Consider the following 11,977-nt stretch of genomic DNA (forward strand, 5'->3'; position numbering starts at 1 on the left):
CTTCTGGGCTTGGAAAACTTCCTTGATTTGTCAGTCACCGCTATGGTGTTGTCTGGTCCACGTTTTCTTTCCTGATGTCTGTTGTTTCGATGATTTTGCTTGTCCGGGTTGTCTCGGTTGTTTCTATCCAGGAACCTTTCTCGTGTCTTTTCCTCTGTAGTAATCATCTTTTCTACTGTTCGTCTGAATTCTTCATTGTTTCTTGGGTTTTCTTTGCAGAAATCTTGAAATTGCCACCTAGCCATGATTCCGTGAGAGAAAGCTTCGATTACTTCTCGTTCGGTGATGTCATGTACTTGAACTCATAGTTCACCAAATCATCGATAGTAATTTCTGAGACTTTCACCTCCTTTCTGCTTGAGTCCTTTTAACTCTGCGTGGGTGATTGGGTGTGTACTGATACCTGTGAAATTTTCACAGAAAGCTCTTTGCAAGTCCTCCTAATTTCTGATTGATCCTAGATTCAATTTGTCAAACCATTGAAGGGGCATGGTTTCTAGGGCCATGGGAAAGAACAAGGTCTTGATATCATCGTCTCCTCCGGCCAATTCAATCGATTGCGAGTAAATTCTGAGCCACTGCCTTGGTTCGGTCTTGCCATCATACTTAGAGTGGTTGGACGGCTTGAACTTATGAGGCAGTCATATTGAAGCAAGTCTGTTTGTAAAACAGGGGAATCTATCGTGCATTCTGGCTTCTATGTATTCTGATTCAGCACCCCCTTCTTGCCAACTGTTGTCTTGGTGAGAGTAGTTTCGCGTGGCTGTCCGAGTAGGTACTTTGCTTCTGACCTTTCTTGGTTGTTCGACTCGGTCGTTTTGACTATGGTTTCTTCTACTTTCTCTGTTGTGACTTCCACTTGGTCCAAGTCTCTCAAAAGCAGACTTCCTTTGATTTTGATCTTCCTGCTCATGAGATGTTGACCTGGCAGGTAGTCTTGAGCGGGTCCTTCCGTCGTGCGTCCTTAGGATTGTTGATCGGAGAAAGTCCCGGAGCTGTTCTTGTTTTTCACTGGGATGTGAAGTCGCCCTGAGTTCTTCTAGTGCTTCTCAGATCTTATCGTAGGGTGTATTCGTTGCTCGTCCTTCTTTGACCTCTCGCTCTGATTTTCTTCTATTGTACTCGGCTAGATCTGACTCATATCTGACCCAAGCTTCCTTGCGCTGCCTAGCACGGTGTTGATGTCCCTGTTTCAATTTGTTCCTTCTCTCTCTGGCTTGCCTCTGACTCTCGGTCTCACCATCGTGCCCCTGGGTAAAGGGTGATATGTTGGACTTAGATTCATCCGATGACCTGACGTCGGGCGCTTCTAGGGGGACCAATGGTGATCGAGGATGGCGAACCATGAATACTTCTCGTGCGTGAATTGCTCCGCAATCGGCGACGGTTTCCACACTGTCGGAGTAGTTGATAACTTTAGTAGAGGCTTCAAGGTCGCAGATTGAGTCTCCTTCTTGGTAGGGTAGAATTGCTATTGTCGTATTGTCGACTAGTTGGGTGCCGCTATCCTTAGGAACAGAACCTGGCCAGTGGACGATGCAGTCTTGAGATGTTATAGTTAACACGAGACCTTCCTAGGCTCCTTTCAGTGGCATTCTAAGCACCGGATCGAGGAATCCTTCGGGCCGTGTTTGATAAGACGTTGTCATGCTGTGGAGTCTGAACGGAAAAGGACCCGACTTCTTGAAAAGACTCTGAGTGTACTCCGAGTTGTATTCTTGATAGGCCATGGCCGTGTTCTTAAGCCCCATCAGAAAAGAACTCAGTTTCTCGGAAGAACTCGGGTAAGACTCCATTTCAGATGCGGAACCTGAGTTTGAGTCGGATGCGCAAAGTCACAAAATCTGAGTTGGATCGGACATCGCGAGCTGCGCGAATCTTCTAGCAAGTTGATCTGTCGTAGTCGCCGAAATAGAATGGTCTTCATGGTGATCCGAATTTTCGAGGAGACGGCTTTGGAGCTTGCCATTGTCACCTGCCTCGTAGATCCATGAACCGAAGATGAAGGTTGATCCCATCGAGAAGATCATGTTGTCGAGGTCCGTCGAGCTCTCGGATGCAAAGTCGCTGAAAGCCCCTACCTAGCGCGCCAGCTGTCGATGTTTCACCACCGATAGCCTGCCACGGGGGTACCCGAGGCAGTATGTTCGGGCTTCAGCGTATGCGAAACTCAACGGTTTAACGCAAGAGACAGTCAATTTATCCTGGTTCGGACCCTCGATCTTTGATCGAGTAATAGCCCTACGTCCAGTCGACATTAGCCTTTACGTTGGATTGATTGTGAAGTGTTCTGTTGCCAAAGTCCTGTCTCTAAGAACCCTGCCCTCCCTTATATAGTCAGGGGGTCCGAATCCTAGTCGGGTTACAATGAGAGTTTCTAGTAGGATTATAGAATAATACTACTACTAAGATTACAAGGGAAGAATCCTAGTTAGACTAAATCTTCTCCCTTCCTTGCGGGGTATCCCGTGGGTCCCGCACCGACACCGATGCGACCCTGACGGGGGAAGTATGTGTTTGTGTTAGGAATAATTCCCTAGCTGGGTAGGAATCCATTCGAATCATCGTCTCTCTCAGACATTCAGAACTTGACTGAGCAGGGGCAACGTAGAGTAACTTAATGAAAACTTGATGGTTATGATGATGCTCAAATTATTATACCAGATATGGTTACTAATGCTTGTTAGTTTAATCAAGTAATTGCTCTAGTACAGGTGTTAATCTAGAGATGCTTAATTGAATAGGTATTTAAATTGATGTTAGAGGTACTAAATCTCCAAGTTATGTTACTTAAGCTTTTTATGCAAAATATTGTCAAGCTAACTTCACCGATAAAGTCTTGCATACTCCTTGGAGTCATATTATTTCTGATTTATGACGGATAAGTCTAGCTGAATATATTCTCGTACTCAGGGTTTATTCCCTCTTGTTCAGATGACATGATGTATCTGGGTACTGTAAGAACTGTCTTCATCCTGCCATGGATAAGGACTAAATCATGGGGCATGGTACTCCTAAGTTATCCCCTTGGTTCTGCTTTTGCTGGAAATGACCGTGGTACTGGCATGTATTTGAACTAAGTGTGATGTTGATGTCAAACTACTTTGCTTCCGCTATTTGAACTTTGTTTGTAATAACTATATGAACTCCGATGTATGTGAGATACTTGTGAACTATTTGTGAACTGTGATGTAACATGTGACTGATTGTGTTGAATCATGAATGATCTTGGTTTGTTTGAGATTCTTCGTGATTTCATCAGACTACCGGGTTTATATGAGTTTGATCGCTTCGGTGATTGCTATTGTACTTGTGCTCTTATAAATTAGACGGTTCTGTTAAAATACCTGTGTTAGCTAGATTGGTGCCTCGGGTGGCCTCCTCCATACTCAAAATTTAAGTCGTTTTGGACATGATTTAGCATCAAGAAGTGACTAATTAGGATAAATTTCCCTAGTTTGCCCTTATTAAGGGGGATTCTGGGTCTCTCCCATGCAACAAACACTCATTGCTAGTTAGTTCTGTGAAGTCTGAGGTTTGAGGTCACAAGTTCAATCCCTCGCTGGCTCAAATTTTTATAGGTGCAGCGAATTTGGCTAGGAGCTGTGCACTGTGCGTGCGTGACGACGTTGTGAGCTATGCGTGTGCATGATAGACGCGCTCGTTTAGTGACGCGCGTGACGACACTGCGAGGACGCGCTAGCTCGTTTAATGACGCTAGGAGCTATGCATGCTTGTGTGACCGACGCGCTCATTTAATGACGACGCTCGTTGATTTCGGGTGAGAAAAAAATATTGTTCAAATGATGTGCGTGACGATGCTAGGAGATGTGTGTGACCGACGCGCTCGTTTAATGACGCTAGGAGCTGTGCGTGCATGCACGCGCTCATTTGATGACAAAGCTCCGGGATCGAAAGATCAGGGGCAACGTCGTTAAAAAATGTTAAAACACGTAAAACGACTTGAATTGTGAACAACAGACTCACCCACTAAAATGACGCGGTGTAGTGAATTTTGGAGGTGTGCGCTGTGTGTGCGTGGTCGATGCTGGGTGCTGTGCGTTGTGCGTGACCGACGCGCTCGATCGTTTAATAACGCTGGGAGCTGTGCGTGTATGCATGACCGATGCGCTCGTTTAATGACAAAGCTTCGGGAAACGAAAGATCAGGGACAACTTCGCCTTAAAACTGTTAAAACATGCAAAAACGACATGAATTGTGAACCACAGACTCACCCTTGAATTTTGAGTACTGAGGGAGCATGCATTATGTACGTATAAGTGTCCATGGAGAAGAGAAGAGAAGAGTGGTCTCACATTATTAAAAATAATATAGAAGTGCTCCAATTTGATGATACGATATTTTTGTTTCCGTGACGCGCCGACAAAAATATCAGTCGGCAAGGCGGTCAGCCGTTTCCGTGTACCCGGCCTGGACCCCTTATTTCCTCTCTCGTTCGTTCTCATCCGTCCAGGCGAGCCAACAAGCAAAAGTGAACGGGTGGATAACTCGTGGGCGGGGCCGGCGGGGCCCACCACCGCCCCCGCCCCCTTACGCCCGCAGATTTTTGTACCCGCCGCGCCGGCTCCGCGGCTCGGGCTCGGGCTCGGCCTCGGCGTGCAAGAAAACTAGAAAGAGGAGCAGACCAACAAAACCCGATTAGATTAACCCACTCTCTCTCTCTCTCTCTCTCTCTCTCTCTCTCTCCGACTCCTTTCCTCTCTCGTTCGTTCTCATCCGTCCAGGCGAGCCAACAAGCAAAAGTAAACGGGCGAGGAGCTGGAGAGACCCCGTCGACGCGAAGCAACCGCCGATCGGAGCCGCGGCTGAGGAGGGGCAGGAGGAAGGCCGAGATGGTGGGTCTCGTCGGCGGCAGCACGGCGCGGGCGGAGCACGTCGTGGCCAACGCCGGAGGGGAGACGGAGTACGTGCGCCGCCTGCACCGCCACGCGCCCGCCGAGCACCAGTGCACCTCCACCCTCGTCAAGCACATCAAGGCGCCCGTCCACCTCGTAAGTTCCCATCCCCCGCCCTCTCTCCCCCGTCCTTGCCGTCTCCCGGCCCGGTCGGTCCCGGTGGTGGGTGGTTCAGTGGTTGGATTGGAGGACGCCACGAGTACCGTGCTAGTACTTGGGATTGTTTTGCCTCGCGTCTGGGCTGCTATTTCTCTCGGATCTGGAGTCCCTCGTCCGATTCCTCATGCCTTGTTGGGTTTTTTTCTTCCCCGATCGATGTGTTCTCGTGATGTTGCGTGAATTGCTAGCGTCAAATCGATTGCGCCGCCCGATTGGAAGCTGATGCCGTCGATGATCGCATCGCAGGTGTGGGAGCTGGTGCGGAGCTTCGACCAGCCGCAGCGGTACAAGCCGTTCGTCAGAAACTGCGTCGTGCGCGGGGACCAGCTCGAGGTCGGTAGCCTGCGCGACGTCAACGTCAAAACCGGCCTGCCGGCGACAACCAGCACCGAGCGCCTCGAGCAGCTCGACGACGACCTGCACATACTCGGCGTCAAGTTCGTCGGCGGGGACCACCGCCTCCAGGTCCGTGCTGCTGCTCCGTTTGTTGCTTCCCTGCGCATGCTCTGTTTCATGAGCCCTGCTTGCTTGTAAGTGTACTCCCATTTTTCAGTATGCTTGCTTTGTTACCATTTTTCTTCTTTAAATTAAATTGTGCTTTCTTGTTACCATTTCACTACAATCGTGATCGCAGGATGCTATGAATGAAATGCATTTGCTATGCTTGCGAGATTGGGAATTTTTCTTCTTTGTGACAGATAACATCTTGGTCCTGTTTGGAAGCTGGGATTGGGAATCAAATTCTTATGATTTATTAAGAGTATCCAGTTTGAACTTAATCATGGTAGCCATCTGTTGAAATAAAAGCCATTAGCTTCTCGTGAGGCACTCATCAGCTAAAACGAGATAAGCCATTGGCCTAATTACCTTGCTTCTCGTGATTGTTTGCCACCCTGAAAGGATATGCTCACAACCCGTACTGTTTTGACTTCTTATCCACATAGGGAGTACTATTTAGTACGAAAGGACATGTCTTAGAGACTGTTACTACTTCATTCGTTGTTCTTCGTCTAGTCTTCAGATTGATAATATAAGGTGTAAAATTTTGATGTTTCGTGTGCTGTCAAGTGACTGTGAGGCAAAGTTTTTGTTTGTGTCAATGCCTACAGGCTACAGTGCCATCTTTACTCCTACTTGAAGCATATCTTTGATCCACACTGATGATGAGTTGTGTTTGCCACTTTTTCAGAACTACTCATCCATCATAACTGTCCACCCGGAGAGCATTGACGGGAGGCCAGGTACCCTTGTGATTGAGTCGTTCGTGGTCGATGTGCCTGACGGCAACACAAAGGATGAGACATGCTACTTCGTCGAGGCTGTGATCAAGTGCAACCTCAAGTCTCTCGCAGAGGTATCCGAGCAGCTAGCAGTTGAGCCACCTACATCGCCGATCGATCAGTGAGTGACCTGCATCGCCGATCCATCAGCAACACCAGTACAAAGGCGTGAATTGGCAACAAATAAGAAGCTTCAAAGGCTGGCTGGAGAGTTCAACCTTTTTGAGACTGGTGGTTTCGCCATCGTCTTCTGCGTGTATGTCTCTTGGAATATGGACGGATTAGTGGTATGTAGGATTAAATATCTGTAGTAGCTTGTATGTTAGGGATGATTTAGCCGTAGGAACTGCACCTACATACCTCATGGCATGTACGCATACTGCTAGTATGTTTAGAAATCAGGGAAAGCATGGAGCGGTTTTTGCCACTTTGGTGTACGGAGATCTATCTTTTTTTTCTACTAGATGAGTGCCCGTGCGTTGCAATGGGTGTAACATAAATTGAATGAGATGTTCGTTAGTTAAGTCAAAATTAAGAATATATCGATTCAATTTTTTAGAAACACATTCATTATCGTAATGAATTTGAAATAAAAGCTAGGCTGAGCTTGTTGTCTGAAAGTTACGATAAACATCAGTTGCCTGAAAGGTTGAAAATTTATTGCTAGGCATCGAATTGAATTTATCCATGCTCTGCCTTGCATAAAATATGTATACTCGGACTTACAATATCCCAATATCCTAGCCCACATGAGGTATGACAACAATTCATTTGTTGGAAAAAAAAGTATTTGTTGTCAACACGTAACACGAAGGATGACGAACAAGATTTGGATTACGATCATGATGATTGCGTGGTGATATTCTAATAAATTTCTCTCTTCCCATAAATCTCTTTCCGTTTTATTCCTTTTTTTTACTTGCCTTCCGGTGTCTCCATGCGGTGATTATTTGTCTGCTGGTGATTCCGTGAGTTTTATTCTATTTTATTTACTTGTCTTTTAGTGTCTTCATGCGGTGATTATTTGTCTGCCTGATATGGATCGTATGAGTATTTTGGTCCTGCTGGGTAGATGTTGATAATTCGTATGTTTTAGTTGTAGAGATAGAAATAGAGATTTTGCGGTGGCTACTATATTGGTTGGGGTTCTTGGATAAATATACTTTCCCGCTGACACTAGGGTCTAGATCTTGGATTTGGTTTAATTCTCCTAATGCGTCGTATTGTATTCTCCAATGTTATTGGGATTTGGGATTTGAACTGGATAGTGGGATAGTGTCTGATTTAAGTTGGTTTTGTTGACAGCATAAAAAGATCCGAGACAGATTTGAACCGAAGCAATCAAAATTCGCATCAAATTAGATGCAAATTTACAAATATGGACAAACTAGCCCAGTTACAAATATGGCCTAGTCCGGTTTGGACTGAGTGTGCACAGTTAGATAAAACCGGCTCAAGCTGGTTTTGAAACTAGTCCAAGCTAATTTTGACTGTTAGAGGAGGTTTTGACCTGATCTCTTTGAAAACTCGTTCGATCTTGTGGCCTTGCACACCTCAATGTATGAGAGAATCATAGGTGAATCCAACATACGATCAATCACAAAAACACAATGAACATGTTCGTTTCGTCATAAACGATCGTGGATTATTTACTGCTGGCTGGTTTGGCTGGTTTGGTGTGAGAAAAAAATATTGTTCCAGCTTATAATCCACGATCGTATACGATCGTATAAGCCCAGCCGAACAGGCTGAATATCTATATTTTCCCATCTACCCTACTTTTCTCATTCTTCATTGTCGCTGGTGTTTGTCGGTTCAACAATGACAAAGCTCTAGAGCGGCCAGGCCGGCTAGAGCAACCCATCCCAACCCATGTCACCCATGCCGGGGTCCCTTCTAGGCTATAGGTTTTGGGGGTTTCAACAGAACTTACCAACGTGTCTTGCGTATTGCGCTCCTGATGAGGTTCCTTTACCGATGTGTCTTGCATGTCATGGTCATTGCTAGAGGCACGACGAGTGTTCGTGTGCAAACACACTTTAGGCGATGGCCGACTTGAAAGTCAGCTAGGCTGATTTTGGCCTACCCCACTGCTTTTCTATCCAAGCGTTCTAGCTCCTTGCTGTTGTGACCGATCTTTCCGTCAACAGGTTTGTTAGACCATTTAATTTAAACAAATCAAATAATTCTAAGACTCATTAGGAGTTGTGTTCCTGTGCGGGTGGAGTCATGTTGAGTGTTCAAGCATTGACTAGTCATGTTGAGTTATGTTGGATGCTCAAATGTGGACTACCGAGTGCTGAGTTGAAGTATTACGTGAGTCGGATGTGAATTGTCGTAGATAGTATGATTTTGCACCATTTGGATCGATGGCTATTTTATGACTATTGATGATGGAATATTAATAGACAAATTAATTATGTCAATTGAAAGAATCAAGATGCGAAAGAGGAATCTAAACTTCTCATGGAATTAAAACCTATCGCTTAGCTCATTTCACCCTTATGCTTAAACAAGTGTTTCTAACTTACCGCATAAAGTTTTGCACCTTAGTTCTAATCCTGCTCTAACATGGCCATTCTATAGGAATGTAATTGAATGAAAGTAAATGTTCAAAGTAAAGAAAGGGTTAGGAATACGTCGGTACTTTCCTAAGGTATCAGAGAGTCGGCACTCCCGCACTAATCCTCATAGGAGCACCCACGCAAGGGTATTGCTCCCCCTTGATCCGCGCAAGGACCAAGTGCTTTCTATGGATTGATTCTTCACCACTCCGGCATGGTGAATCACCTACAACCATTTATACCATAAGTTGGGCCTCTCACAATCGCCACCAAGAGATCACAAAGCTCCTCATCACAACCAAGCGATCTAGGTGATGCTGCAATCACCAAGAGTAACAAGCAAAAACTCTCGCTTAACCTAACCAAGCCTAATAAGAAGAGTGAATGCACACTTGCTACTCCTTAAGCACTAATGGAGTTCTTAATCTTTGATTATAAAATTCAAATCACTCTAATAGTCCAAAGCTCTCTCTAGTACACCAATAAGTGTATGTGTATGTTCTGAATGCTAAGAGAGCTCCGAGATGAGGGTATATAGGGCCTGTTTGGTTCCCTGCCGTTCCCCTAACCTCCTGGAGCCAACTTAAACCTGTTTGGTTGGCTGAACAAACCTCCTAGCCAGGCCATAGCAAGCCACCTAGGGGGTCTTAGCATGGCTCCAGAAAGACACCAAACTCCTCCGTTTTTCTAGAGCCAAGCTCTGGCCAGCCATCGCACGAGTTCCCCTCACCGCCTCGGCTTCAATTTCATTTGGCAATGGTGGTCCTCCTCCCCGCTGGTGCTCCTCCCCATCGTTTCCTCCTCCTCCCCATCGTTCCCTGCTCCTCCCCGTCATTCCCCAGTAGTGGCGTGAGTCCGAGTTGATGAGGAGTGGCGGCATGCATCAGAGGATCAGAGGTCCGCGGTAGCAGTGGGCTGGCCAGCGTGGCAGAGCACGGAGGTGAGGATACAGAATGTAAGTATGTCAGCACGGAGGAGCATGATAGGGCAGTGCCAAGGAGCACCGGGGAACGACTGGACAACGTGACGAGGGCGATGGTGCAAGCCAGCCATGGAGCTCCAGCGGCGCGGTTGAGTACTAGCCGAGCGCGAGCTCCTTCCATTGGAGCTACAGGCCAGACACAAAGATGCTGCCATAGAGCACCTCGGTGACTAAGGTGGAGGTGGAGGTGATGCGAAGGCCATGGGCGTGGTGGAGGCCATGGACGCGGAGGTGGAGGTGTTGCAGTCGAGGCCATGGACACGGAGGCAGAGCACAAGCGAGAGCATCCCACCACCTGTTCGATAGAATGCTTCAAAGGGGGTAACCTTATCAGGCTAAAGATGTGGTGATTCTATACAAGACAAAGCAAGCAACCAAATAAACAAACTCTTATGGAAACCAGGCCAAGGATAGCAACCCAACCAAACAAACCCTAGTTGGCTTGCTGGGGACAGGCCTAGCCTAACCAGGCTCTAATCCTAGCCAGACTCTAGCTAAGGCAGGAAACCAAACAGGCCCATATAGGCTACACCCCAAAAACTAGCCGTTGGAAACTCACTCAGCCTTTTCTGTACTCACTAAATACTTTGGTGCAGTCCTGCGGTGAGCACCGAAGGATTCTAGTGGTCCTTCTAAGCTTGTTAGAAAACTAGCCACTATTGCGCTGGCCACAATAACCTTTTCTCCGGTGATTCTCTAGTGGTACCCACCAGTTTATGCGGGTGAGCCAAAAACCTCTTTGGATCCTCTCTATTGACTGCTCTTTTCTCCGATGGTCTACACACCCTATGTTTCCTATGTTTATTTATTGTTACTTGTTCCCTTTTCTCTGGTGAACCTTTCTCTAGTGCCCATCGAAGAAAGCGGTCAAGTGCATAGTCAGCATGCCTCTAAAAAGCACTACCCTTAACTCAGGTGCTTCTCTAGCCAGATCATTGGATAAATCTGGTGGTCAAGAAACACCTCCCTTTTCATCTAATTCAAGCGCCTTTGAAAATGGTTTGACTTCCAATTGATCTTATGGCCTTCATCTAAGCTACCTAGTGCTAGGTTTGACAAGTGTGCACCACATACACTCACTAGATCGACTTAACTAAGTCAAGCTACTCGTTCATACCTCCTTAATAGTATGACTAAAGAAAAAACAAAGTCTTAAACTACTCTAAGTGTCTCTCAACTCAAAACGACACTTAGAACTAGTATGTCCTTAACCTTGTTGCTCATCTTTTGAAAAACAAACAATCAATCATCAATAGGGGCATAAAAACCATGATTGCCCCATCAATCAATAATCATTGTGACCTCACAAAGTAATGTCACTACAAAACACACATTAGTCATCACAATTATTGTATCATCATTAATCACCAAAACTAAATTAGAGGCCTAGATGCTTTCATCAATTACTAGTAATGAACATCATTGATTCTACCATCACTAGTTGTTGATGGTCTCTACCGCCAAAATAAACCATCAATTTCACTTGCTAGAATCCTTAAAATCAAACATCACCATAGGTTTAGAAGCTTTAAACTAACGAATTCCACAAGTTTTGGTGAATATTTGCATGCAGGTGAATTCAGCCATTCTACAGGCTAAAATGGACCAAAGCAAGCCAATTAGGAAGATTCAAGGATTCTGGTTTACTTCATAGGATCAGCGGGGCCATTGTCATACACATCAAGTATATAAACTGACATCAACCAATGTGCAAGCATGTATATCTGTGACCTTGGGGGTGGACCCACCTGTCTGCAAAAGATGGGGTCAAACGGTGCCAGAAGCAGGCCGAGCGACCTGTGTAGACGCTCGGTCCCCCCTTCGACGTGGACTCTCCACCGTCTCTGAGGATCAATCTCCACTGTGCATGAAGGTCAGTTTGAAGTCAGTTCATCCAACGGTGATCAAGGGAGTTGAAGTGGATTGAGGACGTGGCAATGCCTTGCCCTCTACTCCATCTCCCCCTATAAAAGGACCCCCTGACCTTCTCTAGAAGGCCATCCATTGGGAGCAATCTCATTCGGATCAAGACACACTAGGAGGAATAGGTCTAGAGCTCTCCAATGTAGTACATTA

General features: G+C 46.1%; 1 protein-coding gene across 1 annotated transcript; it reads left to right on the top strand.

Annotated features, from left to right (window-relative positions):
- The first annotated feature begins 4,653 nt into the window (after positions 1 to 4,653).
- Positions 4,654 to 6,954, top strand: LOC136516695 (abscisic acid receptor PYL5-like). The gene is made up of 3 exons (XM_066510176.1): positions 4,654 to 5,012; positions 5,322 to 5,540; positions 6,265 to 6,954. Exons 1-3 carry the CDS (start codon positions 4,854 to 4,856, stop codon positions 6,478 to 6,480), a joined length of 594 nt encoding a protein of 197 aa, XP_066366273.1. The 5' UTR covers positions 4,654 to 4,853; the 3' UTR covers positions 6,481 to 6,954.
- The last annotated feature ends 5,023 nt before the right edge of the window (positions 6,955 to 11,977 follow it).

The sequence above is a fragment of the Miscanthus floridulus genome, chromosome 17 (assembly GCF_019320115.1).
Source record: "Miscanthus floridulus cultivar M001 chromosome 17, ASM1932011v1, whole genome shotgun sequence".
NCBI classification, from domain to species: Eukaryota; Viridiplantae; Streptophyta; class Magnoliopsida; order Poales; family Poaceae; genus Miscanthus; species Miscanthus floridulus.